At 31.1% G+C, this 16,524-nt stretch overlaps 2 protein-coding genes across 2 annotated transcripts; both read left to right on the plus strand.

Moving 5' to 3' along the window:
- The first annotated feature begins 1,095 nt into the window (after positions 1-1,095).
- On the plus strand, positions 1,096-11,134 carry LOC134715811 (uncharacterized). The gene is made up of 8 exons (XM_063578315.1): positions 1,096-1,110; positions 3,958-4,009; positions 4,952-5,164; positions 5,967-6,139; positions 7,194-7,371; positions 8,184-8,359; positions 9,970-10,029; positions 11,066-11,134. Exons 1-8 carry the CDS (start codon positions 1,096-1,098, stop codon positions 11,132-11,134), a joined length of 936 nt encoding a protein of 311 aa, XP_063434385.1.
- A 641-nt stretch (positions 11,135-11,775) lies between these two features.
- Positions 11,776-15,928, plus strand: LOC134724095 (uncharacterized). Its single transcript, XM_063587433.1, has 2 exons — positions 11,776-11,920; positions 14,879-15,928. Exons 1-2 carry the CDS (start codon positions 11,818-11,820, stop codon positions 15,886-15,888), a joined length of 1,113 nt encoding a protein of 370 aa, XP_063443503.1. The 5' UTR covers positions 11,776-11,817; the 3' UTR covers positions 15,889-15,928.
- Positions 15,929-16,524: the final 596 nt, after the last annotated feature.

Raw genomic sequence — 16,524 nt, forward strand, 5'->3', positions numbered from 1 at the left:
ATTTCAGATGAATCGAACAACCTCTTGTTGGGTTGCTACCCCTAAATTGGTAATTTTAAGGAAATTTTGCTGTTTTTGGTTATTATCTTGAATAATATTATAGATAGAGATAAACTGTAAACAGCAATAATGTTCAGCAAAATAAGATTTACAAATAAGTCAACATGACCGAAATGGTCAAATGACCCCTTTAGGAGTTATTGCCCTTTATAGTCAATTTTTAACCATTATTCGTAAATCTTAGTAATCTTTTACAAAAATCTTCTCCTCTGAAACTACCGGGCCAAATTAAACCAAACTTAGCCACAATCATCATTGGGGTATCTAGTTTGAAAATTGTGTCTGGTGACCCGGTCAACCAATCAAGATGGCCACCATGGCTAAAAATAGAACATAGGGGTAAAATGCAGTTTTTGGCTTATAACTCGAAAACAAAAGCATTAAGAGCAAAACTGGTATGGGGTTAAATTGTTTATCAGGTCAAGATCTATCTGCCCTGAAAATTTCAGACAAACAGATTGTCAATTTTTAACAATTTTCATAAAATTTGTAAATTTTTACTAACATTTTCAACTGAAACTACTGGGCCAATCATTATAGATGGGGATATTTGTATGCAGCAAGAATGTTCAGTAAAGTTAGATCTACAAACACATCACCATCACCAAAACACAATTTTGTCACAAATCTATCTGTGTCCTTTGTTGAATATTCACATATACCAAGGTGAGCGACACAGGCTCTTTAGAGCCTCTAGTTTTATTCGAGCGTCACTGATGAGTCTTTTGTAGACGAAACGCACGTCTGGCGTATATATAAATATTTAATCCTGGTATCTATGATGAGTTCATTTATAAGTAAAATACGGAAAAATCTGGATACTATTTAATAAACAAGCTTCTGTACAAGTTTGGTAGAAAAACCCAGGTTAGATTAAGAAAGCTGTTAAAATTTCAAAAACTTTAACCACAGCGTGAATATGTGTTGACGCCGCCAACGCCGACAACGACTATGATGACAACGCCGACGACGGAATGTAGGATTGCTATGTCTCGCTTTTTCGACAAAGATTGAAGGCCCGACAAAAAGAGTATAATGGCAAGATTAAAGGTAAAAAATTAAAACAACACACAAATAATTTCATGATTCCAAAGCGTTTTTCTATATTCATATTCACCAGGAACACTCTAAGCTGAAAATTTGAAAAACAAAAATGCATAAGAACCGAAACCCTACAAAAATAATAGTCAAATCCATCTAAAGTCAACTCTGCCCAAAGTTTCTTTTTAATTTAAGAATTACAAAAAAAAAAGATTTTAAAAAGATTTATAAATGACGCATTGCTATCATTTGAAATTCCGAGATTCAAACACGAATGAGACATTGGGACACGATGGTATTTTAAAAAGAACTATGTTCGTACCAAATCCATTTTAATGCATTACATTTATTCGATATAAAAATTAAATGCTTCAATTTGTTTTATAATAATTGGAATCAAACTTTCTTTGAAATTTGAAAAGAATTGCACAATCCTGTAAGACTGTATATTCGATACATCTATTGTGTGACAAACACTTTTAAAGTTTTTAAAGAAATCATGTAAATGTAAATATTTTTAATACTGTGACATTACTAAGCATATCTATTGTAAGATATTACTGATTACACATCTATAATACTAAAATTACGAGGTCCAATTTGTCAGCCGTCATCACGTAAAAACGATGAATCAAAGAATTCAACTTTATATATAACTAATATAGTACAATAGTGTTGATTGAAAATTACACCACTCCAGGCCCATTTGTTTCCCACGTAATTAATTTTGCCAATAATTAAGAAGTTCCGAATCGAATCCGACACCGATACCAATAGTATATTCACAAGTTACCTATTACCTTATCTGTTCGTTCCGCATCTGACAGGCGCACCACCAAACGGTGTATTTAGAATTTTGCTGTATACTGTTGAGTAAACAATACTCCATTCCAGGCCCTTTTGTTTTCCAAATTATTAATTTTACCAATAATTGATAGGTTCCAGGTCGACGGTTTCAAACAGAAAGATTTTGAAAGCAGAGAAAACTGTGCATCTTATAATCGACGTGACCCTATCAGATGACAATACCAATACTAAAATAAGGCATACGCATAGTTATATACTTTAATTCAGCCACGGACCCGGGATATCACGGGTGTGTTCTAGTGTCTACTAATTATAGCTTGTTGGTCATTTCAACTATAGATTAATTTGACGAATTCATCTGCCTAACTCCTCTTACTTTTCAAAAGCAAATCCCTAAAAGCGGTTGTTCTATTCACAAATGTTAAACAGTAAATATAAAGATAAAGAATGCGTTGAGGTACTTATTCGAACATATAATTATTATCACAACTTGTAATATCGTTTTGTTAAAAAGACATGTAGAAGGTGTACAGATTTGTATAAAAAGGAGATGTGGTGTAACTGTTAATGAGAGCAACATTGTTCAAATGTCTTTTTTGAAAACTCACTTATTATGCCCCAAATCGAGGGTTGGGAAGTAAAATTTATGATAAAATGATATTAAGTGCACATGTGGAAACTCCAATCCAAAAAGAAAATCTATAGTTCAACACAAGGATCTTAACCATACGTTTTTAGATTGAACGTCAAATTTCCTATTTTCTGACTTGGTTCTATTATCACGTTCTTTATTTTAAACGCTTAAATATAGTTTTAGGCGGTTTTATTCGTAGTAATTAAACATTCATCGTAGTTATACTGTTGATCCCTTATTTTCTAATCTGATAAACTCAAATTTTTCGTCAAATATAAAGTGCATGATTTTCTGGCGAAATGTGTCTAATCCGGAAGAAAAGCAAAACATATTTTGCTTTTCAATGTATATAATATAAGAATTCTTTGACCATTAAAATTATCTACAAAAATTGTCCATGTGATCATACGATATCTATCACAAGACAAATGTACTATATAACATCTAAATTTTCCGTCATTTAAGGAAGTACAAGAATAATCAATTCAATAACTGGAACGTATGAAGATTTTTATTAAACTTGAAACGATTAGAATTCAATACTAATAAAGAAAATAGAATACAATATTCAATTAAACATATTGTTCAGGACCGGTTAATTGGCTGACAATTCTCATTGGCCAGTGAGGCTTCAAATTTAAAGATCTTTGTCATACATAATATGTTTGAGTGAGTTATAAATATAATTGCTTTGTTCTAAAATCATCCTGATTTCATTACGTGTGTGATCTTATTTTGTCGATTACTTAAAATAAGTGCTTGTCTAAGTGTGCCTTGTCTTTTGTTTCAATTATTATCAGGGAAATATATTCAATTGTAAACACAATTTATAAACCTTCTAATACTTGTCAGTGTCTTTTTTCATGTATTTTTTTACACTTATAAGATTACATAATTTATTTATACCTCAAGCACTGTTTCTTTCTTAAACATTTAGTTATCAGAGATTTTGCCATATTAGTGTGGATGGAAATTGTTTCATTGGTTACCTATTGCAAAAAAAAAACCCAATTGAAATCTTTAAACTATGTTGTACAAAAATTATTAAATTATAAATTTATTTCTATGCAGACCTTACACACAAATGATTTCCCCGTGTCCCTTAATAATGAATATAGATGCTTTATAACAATTTGTTTTTCAAAGCATTTCACGTCAATATAATACATTTCATATATTGAAACTTGTTTTACGGTTTCAAATATTTTATCATTTGCTGGATTTTTTTTTTCATACTTGATTTTGCATTATTTATATACTAAATGAGAACAGTCATACACTGTGCATTTAATCTAAAATCAATGTATTTAATCACAAAACATTTGAAAACAAATTCGTTTCTTTTCCCCCAAGAGCTTTTTGGATAATACTAATTGTAAAATATAATAATTACAATTTTGTTTTCTTTTATTTAGACTAGAATTCAATTTGGAGGACAGTTCAGATGTAAAGTTGGCTATAACACAGGTTTGTTATATGTTTATTTCATTAGTAAGCAAATACGGTTTTGACACCAACGCAATTTTAGTTCACATTCAGTCTGATTGACAGACTACCCTGTATAACTTGTGTTAATATACGAATCTCTTTAAAATCTATGAAAAATAGGTAAAACAACAAGTGTGTATGTTCTAAAAACATATATCTGATGGTATTAAATATTAAGAACACCACATTACAAAATAACTTTTGATCAGAGAGATCTGTATATTACAAATTTTCATATAACTGCCTTCGCTCTTTGTTTTCCCTAATGCTATTCATATATTTTATATCTACTCATTTCAGACAAGAACTTAATATTTGGTTTTGTAAAAAAAAACTTTAAACAAATATATATACAACGGGGAAAACATAATACAACAAAAACACAAAGAGACAAAATCAACATTACTTAATCATGCGTTCACTTTGCCATCAGCAGTAAAAAAGCACAATTAATAAACAATGGCGAGAATGGGTTGTTGACTGAACCTCTGTCTTTTGATTGGAAGTATTTTTCTAAATACAAACATTTTGGAGAGAACAAAAATACAAATACAAAAAAATTAATTACCATGACAGATTTTGTTAACAGAAAGTAGAGTAGGACTGAATCCCTAACAAATATTTTAGTTCTTTATTTGGCTTTTAAATAATTCACTATAAAAAAAAATCAACTGAAGTGTGCATATCGATTGTTCTTTGGTGTATTTGACAAGTCCTCATTGTCAGGTTATCTATTAACCAACAATATCGTAAGATGGTTCATACATTTTCAACCAACCAGTGAGAAGATCCCTACTTTATGGTGTTTAACAAATGAATACTATTTTATTCAGCAAAGTTATTTGATGTGTGTTTCTATTCGTTTGAGCAGCGTATGAGCAATATATGCGTTATTTACATATGTATGATTATTTTTTATAGTTTGTTTATTTATTGTAGAATGGCAAGATTTTAGTCAAACACATGGATTAGAATTTGCATCACGTTTGAATAACACAGCTTCCAAACTATTCAAACCACCAATTTTGACTAACATCGCCTTACAGCCACTTCGTTTCCCGAACAACATATCGTTCAGTCCTGCACTTAATATTTCTTTCAAAATTCAGTTTTTAGGAGAACCAAGTATGCCAGGTGAATTTAATGAACACTTCAATTATTCATATAAAAATACATTAATAGATAGAAGTAAAAAACAGTACATAATAGTATGCATAAAAAAAGAGTTATATCTATTGGAAGGGAACAAAAGTGTATCGCGAACGACTGAAAATACTTAATCGAAAGTCGTTTCTGAACAGCCATGGCGTTGTCAGTTTGTTTTAGATTTATGAGTTTGACTGTCCCTTTGGTATCTTTCGTCCCTCTTTTGTAGTAAAGAATAAATTGTATTTAAAACAAATAACAAAAAACAAACCCGACCACAAACCGGGAGTGATCTGAGGTGGCACATATCTTGTTTCTGATATGAGTATCACCCCGTTGTAAGTCTAATTGGCCGTTTCAGAATTTAAAGAATCATGGTTAATTTCATTGTTCGTACTACAAAATGAAAATAACGTTACCTCATTGGTTGAATTTCCATTGTTTAGAACGTTTTAAACCAATCACAACGTTTTGGTGTACGCTTTTGTAAATATTACCCAGAATGCATTAGATTCTGAAACAGCGAATTCAGAAGGTTACATTGGGCTGGAATGGTTTACGACAAGTATCGACAATGCTTTCATGTGATTGATACAATATAGAACTTAAAGGGTTTAAAAATCAATAATTCAATTGCAAACTTAACAGATTGAATACCAGTTCGAAATTCAGTTTGGAACTTCCCTCTTTGTTCAGAAGGATACATTTTCATAAATTAGTATGCATTCAATTCTATAAATATCTAATGTAACAACAATATTAATAAAATTAACATGAACTAAAATTTCAGAAACAAAAGCTATACTTCTGATATTTGAAAGTCCAGTTTTGCAAAACCAAGCTTATGGTAATTTTATCGACAAGGTGTATAGTTTTCAGAAGGATATAAATAAGGATGACAGGATTTACCGAATATTTAATTTTCCCCAATACAGGCCAGACTCGTATGATGTGGAGCGACCCGTAAGTATTTTCAGTTTCCTCATCTAAAAAACGTCCATGGTTTTATACTTGTTGATTTATGCTGATTTTTATGAAGTTGAACAAACTCATTTGCAAAAATCTTTTAGGAATTTTAGGTCCTCCATGCTCTTCAACTCGTACTCTTTTTGGCCTTTTTAAACATTTTTAATTCGAACGTCACTGATGAATCTTTTGGAGACGAAACGTGCGTCTGACGTATATATAAAATTTTAATCCTGGCATATATGATGAGTTCATTATGAAAACTATGTAAACGAAACGCACAATTGAGTTATCAGCATGATTGTTTACAAAATGTTTTACAACCAGAATATTGAAGCTATTCCCCAAGCTCAGTGATTGAATCTCTTGTGTTGACATGTATTGGAAATTTAGATCATTACTTTTTATAAAATATTGAATATTTCGGTACCATGTGGTTTTCTACATGCAGATATAGATAGCCGTAGTCTTTTTTAGAATAGTTTTGTTAATTTTGTTGTTTAATATGGTCTTCAGCGTCGTATTAGGTTTTCTCTTCCAGCAATTTTATCAAATTGCAGTAGAGATTAAAAAAATACAAAAACATTGTATCTTTGGACAGATTTTATAGACCCGTGTGATATGCTTTATGTTTGTTACTCTTTGTTATCCCTAAATTGTTTTTTTAATAGTATAAATTGCAAATTAGATGATTAAATCTTTGTTTATTTGCTGTTGATTTATTTATTTTGTGGGTACCTAATTTTTTGGATATTAAATTTCGTTGATTTGCTAAAGTCTACACACAAGCCTTTAGAATATTTGTCATTTATCGAACATTTAATTTCGTGGTTACCTTTACCAACTAAATCCACGCAAATTTGTATCCAACGAATATTAATGAGTCCAAATTATATATCTGTAAGATATCAAGCAACGGATGATTTTCTTATTGAATTGTTTTCTATAAATTTTTGAACAATATTTCAAATTAAGGAGTATATCCATCTCATGCATAGCTCTTGTTTTGCATTTTGAATAAGAATTAATACGAAATTTCATATCATTTCAGATTCCAATTTCTTACCCTTGTCTTTATGGATTGGATGACTGTGGTTATGATCGAAAGATTTACGCAATTACTCTTACTACTATAACTATGAATAGTTCTTCATATTCAAAGTACTTTAAATGCAGTAATGTCACGTGTTTACTGAGTAGTTTGACATATACAGTTAGTGTAGTTCCAGGTGATTTCTCTATAAATAAGCTCTATCTAATATATGTTCTAGAAAATCAAATCATAGTTTTCCGAAAGAATAATTAATAGATGTAAGAAAATGTGGTATCAGTGCCGATGAGACAACTCTCTATCCAAGTAACAATTCATAAAAGTAAACCATTATAGGTCAAAGTATGGTCTTTATCACGGAGCCTTGGTTCATATCGAACAGCAAGCCATAAAGGGCCCAAAAATGACCGTGCGCACATTTTTAGTATGAAGCGCTTCCGAGCTTCATACAAAATGTACTTCGGTCAACGCTTTTACACCCCCAATGAAGTTACAAAAAGAAGCATTCAATTCTTAAATAAAATTCTATATAAGCAGGTTAATCTATCTCAGCAACATGTAACACTCTTGAATAATATGTATTATACACCACTAGACGTTCAGCAGCCAATCACCAGTCGGTCCATATCTTTACTAACAAACAAAGACATTACGAGTGAACAAAAGACACATTTAAAAACACTTCAAGATTTCTTCCTTGTCATATGAAGATCAAATTGTGATGTGGTAATATGTTTTTTTATGCGATTCAAATGTCCATGTTGTATCTACTAATATAATTAACAATAAAAGAATCATCATAAATATCAAAATGCCGCTACTCATAATTCGACGAAGCAAACGAATAGATTATAGAATCATGTAGAATGGGCAAAACAATTCACGTTAATATTCAACATTATTAAGATCTATGGAATCATAACTTGTATACAATCATGGTATGTCTTTGACCTGGCTAAAATTTTATTTAAGTAACATTTTTTTTTTTAGTTCGTTATAATGATTGGAATACAGTTCCTGCAAAAGCTCGTAATCCGGATTTTGAGAAGTGGAATGCAACAATAGCGACAACTTTTTATCCTACAGCTAATGATATATATGTTGTTTTCGAACACAGGAATACTTTCAGTTCATATTTTGTAAAATATACAGGCGGAAATTACGAGGTAATATAAAAATTAAATATGTTAATAAACCGAACTCCAAGATAAGTTCAAAAATGCAATAAATGAAGGCAACATTAGTATACCGCTTTTCATAATCCGATTAAGTAAAAAACTAAATTATAGAAATAAATTTGAAACAATGGAAACACATCAACTGCAAGAGTAAAACAAGGGAACAACAGTGTAGCACTTCACAAAAAAAACATAAACTGCATGGCACTGACAAAGCCTGAAAAAAAACCACTCTACTATCATCGATCAATGGAACGTAATCATTATATTACTGAATTGGAATAGATGAATTTCCGAAAAAAATGCAGGGCTAAACCCTAAACTTGTAAAGGAACTGTCTGAAAATCCGTTAAATTAACAAATTGTGCGAGTTATCCAAACAGATATGATTGGTTACCATGACATCAATAAGGATCAAGCACTTAAAATGGAGTAAACACACATAAAAAATATGCTTCGAAACTGAGTTTAAAATACAAACATACAAATATATTTGACAAAGGCCTCAACAAAAAAGATTTAGTAGTTGATTGTACAGTATAGTAAAAGATGATGACATTAAATTATAAAGTACAAATTGAGGAGAATTTTTTTTTAATTACGATGGTATACAAAATGTAACATCACAATTTGTCCGCTGCATATTTCTGGACAACGTCGGTTTCTAGAATCTATAACTCAGGACCATCTTGTATTATGAGAGAAGTTGCTACTCATTATATATCTATAAGGTATTTGTACTTTGCCATTAACGTTTTGAAAACTGACTTAAAATCTTGCATCTAAAAAGAAAGTTATTCGCTAAATATAACAAATTAGTGTTTCGGAGTCTGAAAAGAAAAAAAAATATTATCAACTGTAAAGATTTAGAAATGTATTCAATAATCCGTTTTTTCGAATAAGTAATTCAACCTATCTGATTATCGAGTTCTTTCATTTGGCAAGGATCTCTTGGCAAACGTTATATTATGGGAATTTAGTCAATTTATAGAAACATACTTATCATTTCTAAAGTGAATGACAAAGAAAATCAGACACAATATTTAAATTTAGTTCCCACTTATACTAAGGTTCACTAAACTATTGACAAATTGTACACATTTTATGAAAACATAAACTTATATTGCGATATACAAACAACTAATAAGTGAAAAAGGCGTTTGATGCGAATCAAAAGAGGAAACAAAACAATTTTATACATGCCATATAACGTTAACTACCAACTGTTCTCAATGCAGTGCATTGTAACGTAATTTTGAAAACAGAAACTTAAAGAAAGCTTCAATTTGTTTAAGGATTAATTTTATTAAAAACAACTGTTTAACTGAACATCGAAACTTTTATTTTAATAAGTTTTCGATTTAACTGAGTTTTACAAATTGTGAATTACAAGATTCAAACGTACAGCGGCAAAATTAGATCCGTTATTTGAGATAGATAAAAGATATAGTAAAATACTCAAGCACGCATGCCCTTTTGATTCCCTTTTTACTAAAATAAAATCGTTCTAAAAAAAGAAGTCACCCTGCTGCTAATACATACGATAATAAATTCATATATTTAAAGCAACAGCTACAATATATCTCTCTTCTTTTCAGAAAACTGTCTCGCAAATCCACACCTTCCTAAATCTTCCACCTGGACAATATGAAATTCAGGTAAGAATGAGTTAACGTATAAAATTGTTTATTAAGCACTTCAATTCGCAAACTGAACATAAGAAAAGTTCATATGAAAATATCAAAAGCAACAATCATGCTCCAATCAATGATATCAATGACACACAAACGTAGGCTTAATATAACTCTAACTAAGTAGTACCGAACATTTTTATTCACTGCGTTTAAGGCAACATTCAATTCGATGCTTTAATTTATAAAGTATCAACGATTATTATATCCTTAAGTCGCCATTTTTTTATTATATAATGTTTGGAATGAAGGTATCCGTTTGGTTTTGCAGGTGTCAAAATGTACAGTCACACTCGGTAGAATTGAGAACACTTTAACTCCGATGCTATAAATATTTTTTTATATGTATCAACTTTTGTGATTCGTGTGCCTCTTATGAGTCTTATGTAGAGGATATAAACATACACCCGGCGTACCAAATTTAGAACAATGTTTCTTCTGTTCATTCTGGTGCATCAAATTTATTAAGTTTCATATAATCAATGTGTTGACGACTTGACAATAACAAAAAATACCAAGAAATTCTTTTTGCTTATTTTGTGTAGTTTTAACTCCAGTCCGATTACTGGAAGTTTTGCAGAGCATATATATTAACGTTTTGTAATAAGAATTTGCTTGTTGATAAATACAACTGTTTCAAGACCCTTATAACACACTGCTGTAACAAAATTAGTGCTGTGTCCACAATCGTTTTGTCTGAACACTGAACCAATTTTCTTTTATTGACACGCTGTCTCCGCCTCATGTCGGACTTGTGCATTTAATAGTTATCAAAGGTACCAGGATTTTAATTTAATACGCCAGACGCGCGTTTCGTCTACATAATAAACTGTATGAATCACCAGTGACGCTCAGATCAAAATAGTAATAAAGCCAAACAAGTTGAAGAGCATTGAGGATCTTAAATTTCAAAACGTTATGCCAAATACAGTCACTTATCCCAAGCTCGTCTTTTCTGTAAAAAAACTGATTAAATGTAAAACTATGTTTTTCTTTATTTAAGGTTAAGTGTTGTAGAGAGGACCATTCATGTATCGAGTACAAAAGTTTCCATGAAATTATAATAGGTTAGTAACTTGTTCGTTGCGGTGAGAGTAATAAAACACAATTTGACACTAACAAACAATAAAATTTAAATGATGAATGTCCCATTTCCATATGATATACGTAAGCAACAAATAAAGGCAATAGTTTTATACCGCTATACAATATCCACAAATCGATTTAACCCATGCAAATCCGGGTCACAACAAAAACTGAGGGATTAACATGAAAATTAAACGTTAGTATATGTGATCCGATTTTAACTCATTTTCTATTACTTACATGTTTAATATCGAAATTAACATTACAACAAATTATTGTTGAACGATTTACTCCGGCTTCTGGTTGGGGTCTTGTTACTCAGACATAAACTTTTCTCTGTACTCACTTCTATAGTGTATAATGGACTATTGTTTGAATTTTCGTCGTCGCTCATAAAAAAAAGAATAAATTAGCATTAATATAATCATCGATGGTAGCAGTGATTTTTTTGCCAAGAAGGACAATTTAAATCTCTTGTATTGATTCTATTGTGTAGCTATTTATGTGTATTTATTAAAAACAAACCGAATAATAAAAAATCCTGTTAACATCTCATATTTTTGTAAAATTTCGTCATAAAGGATATGTGAAAAAATTGTGTGTTTAAACATTTCTATATTTATTTTTTCAGAACCAAATGAAGATTTAAATAGCATTAATGAAAAAACAATGATACATACCATATTTGCAATTGTTTCCGGTTCTTGTATAGCAGTAATGTTATTACTTACTTTAGTTTGGTTAAAGAAAAGAAGAGGACAAAACTTATCTAGTGAGTATTTTATTATATCGATCTAGCTATCATCGTCAAATGGTTTTTTTCATGTTTCGACAGAATAGAACTTAATTTCAATAAAAATATCCCGTGCATCTGATATTTAAAATGAATGTTTACGTGCTCTTAATACAGATACATCACTAAAATACGCAAGCCCACACTAGCTTCTTTATAATATACAAGTACCATATAATAAATTTAATTATGATTAACTAGATTTGATTATAAACTCTTTCGCTTAATTGTGATAATTATTCTAAATATTAGGGATGTTCTGGTAAATAACAGAAAACCCTTGCCGTTTATGGTACAACTTTTTTGATCTTTTGGTCCTCGATGCTGTTCAACTTTGTACTTGTTTCGGCTTTCAAACTTTTGTACGTCACACGTAGGTCTTGTGTTGGCAAAATGCACTTCTGGCGTATTAAAATTTTGAACTTGTTGCCTTTTGTTGACTGTTGTTCGTGTAATTCTTTGTCTATTGTGTTCTCCAATTTATTTATATTGTAGTCCTGTGTTCCTTTTTAAAAAAATGCCCTGTACCAAGTCAGGAATATGACCATTATTATATTATAGTTTCTTTCTGTGTATATTACATTATAACGTTGTGTCGTTTGTTTTCTCGTATTTTTTAGTGTAAATTCACATTGCGATAAGACGTGTCACGGTACTTGTCTATCCCAAATTCATGTATTTGGTTTTGATGTTATATAAATGTTATATTTGTTATTCTCGTGGGATTTTGTCTATATGTGTTACTTTTAGTGTTGTGTCGTTGTTCTCTTATATTTAATGCATTTCCCTCGGTTTTAGTTTGTTACCCCGATTTTGGTTTTTGTCCATGGATTTATGAGTTTTAAACAGCGGAATACCTCAGGAATAGATAATCTATACTATAGCTGTATTTTGCAAGCTTTAATAATTTTGGTCTTCAATGCTCTTCAACTTCGTACTTTAGGCCTTTTCAACGTTTTTTAATTCGATCGTCACTGATGAGTCTTTTGTAGACGAAACGCGCGTCTGGCATAAATACAAAATTTATTCATGGTATCTCTGATTAATTTATTTTATACAACCACTGGGTCGATACAACTGCTGGTGGAGTTTTAATTCCCCGAGGGTATCTTCAGCCCAGTATTCAGCACGTATGTGTTGACATGAATGATCATTGATATAGTCATATTTATAAAATATCTGTTTACAAAACGTTTCAATTTGTGAAATTTTAATCTTTTTCTACCTCAGGAATATATTACCGTAGCTATATTTGGCAAAACATTTAAGAATTATAGTCCTCAGTGCTCTTCAACTTCGTACTTTATTTGGTCTTTTTATTTGTTTGGATTCGAACGTCGCTGATGAGTTGAAACACGCTGCGTCTGACGTAAATTCAAAATGTTATCCTGCAATCTATGATGAGTTTACATGTGTACATGTAAACGTGTATTTGCATGAGGTAGGTTTCTACACGATTCAGCTTAATCATTATCATTAAAAGCAATGTTAATCAGCAAATGCAAATGACCAAACCTGTTGTTACTAATCAGTTCAGGCTAATAAGCGCAAACAGTACTTTCTTTTCCATGGATAAGTTAATAAAATAAAATTAACGGTACTAATGTTCTTGCACCAGATGCGCATTTCGACATGTCTCTTCAGTGATGCTCGTGGCGAAAATATTTGAAATCCAAAGCTTATATAAAAGATGAAGAGCTATAATCCAAAAGGTCCAAAACGTATAGCCAAATCCGTGAAAGAAATCAGAGCTTTGCACGATGGAGATACATTCCTTAATTTATAATAATTTCTATCATTTTGTAACAGCAAATTTTGATAACACAAAAAAATCCGTATTTCCATGCCAGTACCGAAGTAATGTTCAACAAAAATCTTACACTTCTAATATACGGGTATGACAACTAAGTATTAATTACTTGTTACAAATGGTAATCTTTGTTATATAACTAACTCTGTGTTTTTTCAACGGACTTGACTGTCCTGACTTGGTACAGTACATTTAAAGAAAAAAACCCGGTTGGTTTTACCTTGTATTCTGCTAGCCAAACCTCACGCTTTTATGACAGCGTTAAATATAACATTAAAATGACAACATTACATGACAGGAATACAGTACAAATAAATGCAAGAACATTCAGGACAGAGAAATACACGAATAAACGTTACAATAGGACTTTTCGACATGCTAATAGTTATTAAACGTACTAGGCTTATAATTTAATACACCATACGTGCGATTCGTCTACATAAGACTCACAAGTGACATATCATAATAGTAAAGAAAGCCAAACAAGTACAAAGTTGAAGAAAACATTTATGACTCCAAATTCAGGTTTGTGCCAAATACGGCAAAGTTTATCTATGCCTGGGATAAGAAAAATCTAGGTATTAAGAATAATTCTTACTTAAGTTTTATTTATTCACAACAAATTAAACTGAAAACCGTCTTCTAAAAATAAAATTCACGATAACACTCTCTATCGAAATGTGAAGATATAAACATTACAGCAATATTGTATACTTATAGATTATCGTTGATTATCTCGCTTGAGCTGGTACAGCGAAAGTGAGAAAAGCAATCGAGTTGAGAAGACCACTGATAATCTGTTTATCGCTATTTTACCTGTGACGACGTTGTCAATTTCAATGCCAATTTCTTTAGCAACGCCACGTGGCCTCCTTAGTTTCTACTTCTAGCGATAATTTTTCCATCTCAAGCGAGAAGCATGATATGAAAATTATCACAAAAAAAGATCAAAGAAAAAATGCACAAAATAGCGATAATTATTGAATATTCTTGTATCTCCTTTTATCTTGGTTTAATTATTTGTACTTTCTTATTATATTATGCAGTGTAAATACGATTCTCTATTTTCCCTTTCTCTTTTCTTTTTTTTAGATCTTAACTATAAAATATACTTTTAATATTTGCAGATAATAATAGCGAACACATTGAACAGCACAAGTATGTAATTATATCAAACACCAATTATGCTGACGAAGTGTTATCGATACAGCTGGAAAAAACCATTGCAAAATTTGGGATTGAAAATGACTGCATTTTTCGCCGCAACAATTTAAAATGTGGTGATGACAATTCAACTGTTCTGATATTACTCCCTGTTGAACACGACTCGTTCAAAATGAGAACTTCAGGGGACATCAAATATAAAGAAATTATAGAATCGATTTCAAAAAGAAATATGAAAAATATCTTACTAGTTTATTTTCCTTACATTAAAGGTGCAAAGCGTGTTAGATGGTCATTTTTGCAAAAGTTCAAAACAATCCGTCTTTCACAAGATTTCAAAAAAATGATTAAATTTTTGAATATAAACTATAAAAACTTTAATCAAAATGTATTGTTTGGAATAAGATCTGAATTAGATGAAGAAGTAAAACGAATTCAACAAATGTTTCAAACACAAGTTTCAACTTCAGCTGGTACCCATGGTATTCATATTCGGAATTCTCCAGATCATTTTGATCATATAGAATCTTTCACTTCTCCAAAATCATTCGATCGTATATCGGAAAGTTATGAACAAGACTCATGCGAAATACATAAACCTATTACACAAAGGTGTCCGGTTCATAATCCGCGTTTTCATCATCAACCTTTTCCTGATAACACGATGTATACAACTAATTTAACAAATATTCATCAACATGAAAATATTCCGCTTTTAGAACACGTGATTCCTCCATCACCAGAGTCATCTGAGAGAAATCCAAAATATCATGAACCATTAAGAACTAATTCAGGAGATACTGGCTATGGACCATCTCGTATGAACTCATCTTCGGATGATGATTTGCGCAAAGAAGACGCCTTGGCCGATGATGATAGTTTAATTGACCAAATAATGTTGGTAAATAAAGATCACTTTCCATCCACACCTTCCGAGATTGATCCAATGTTAGCAATAAACTTCCAAATGTGAAAATATCAATTTAACATTTTTGCATTATATAAGCTTTAACATATAACATATACTTTACCTCAGTATGTTAACCAATGCAATTCATTTTACAGCCGATTGCAATGAGTGTGTAGGTAAAGGTCATTTCTTTGGTCAGCTTGCTTGCTAGCAGAACCGTAAAATCATTATCAAGGTAGGTAAACTCCTCTCTATCAAGAGTATACTAGTCCGACAGATAATAAGTCTATCTGTGTATGGGACTAAGCTTCTTCGAAACGAGGCCAGTATACCTTATCTAATAATGACTTCACGATTCAGCTAGCAAGCAAGATTTCCAAAAATAATACCAGTAATTTCACACTCAATGCAAACGGATGTAAGACCAATAGGAGGCTAGTGTACGTGATTAATTCAATAGCTCACACATAGCATGCTTATTATAATTAAATTAATTTCAATAGTAGCCACAACACTATGAATTATAAGAAAAACAATATACTGACATTGTCTTGAATTTAAAACCTTCTACTTGGAACTCCTTTTCGGAAATTCAAAGCATTGACGTATTAGGATCATACGGATTAATTGTAAGTGGTATCTATCCGTGATATTTTAACTATATGAAAGCGCAACCTGTATTTAAAACAATTGTTGTAC

This window comes from Mytilus trossulus, chromosome 1 (genome assembly GCF_036588685.1).
Source record: "Mytilus trossulus isolate FHL-02 chromosome 1, PNRI_Mtr1.1.1.hap1, whole genome shotgun sequence".
Lineage (NCBI taxonomy): Eukaryota > Metazoa > Mollusca > Bivalvia > Mytilida > Mytilidae > Mytilus > Mytilus trossulus.

Excerpts from the sequence above, each read along its gene's own strand:
- LOC134715811 (XM_063578315.1), top strand. Across the intron at positions 4,010-4,951 it reads TAAAGTTGGCTATAACACAG|TTTGTTTATTTATTGTAGAA; the intron begins GTTTGTTATATG and ends TATTTTTTATAG. Across the intron at positions 7,372-8,183 it reads TACAGTTAGTGTAGTTCCAG|TTCGTTATAATGATTGGAAT; the intron begins GTGATTTCTCTA and ends TTTTTTTTTTAG.
- LOC134724095 (XM_063587433.1), top strand. The coding sequence starts at position 11,818 with ATGATACATACCATATTTGCAATTGTTTCCGGTTCTTGTATAGCAGTA. Across the intron at positions 11,921-14,878 it reads AAGAGGACAAAACTTATCTA|ATAATAATAGCGAACACATT; the intron begins GTGAGTATTTTA and ends TAATATTTGCAG.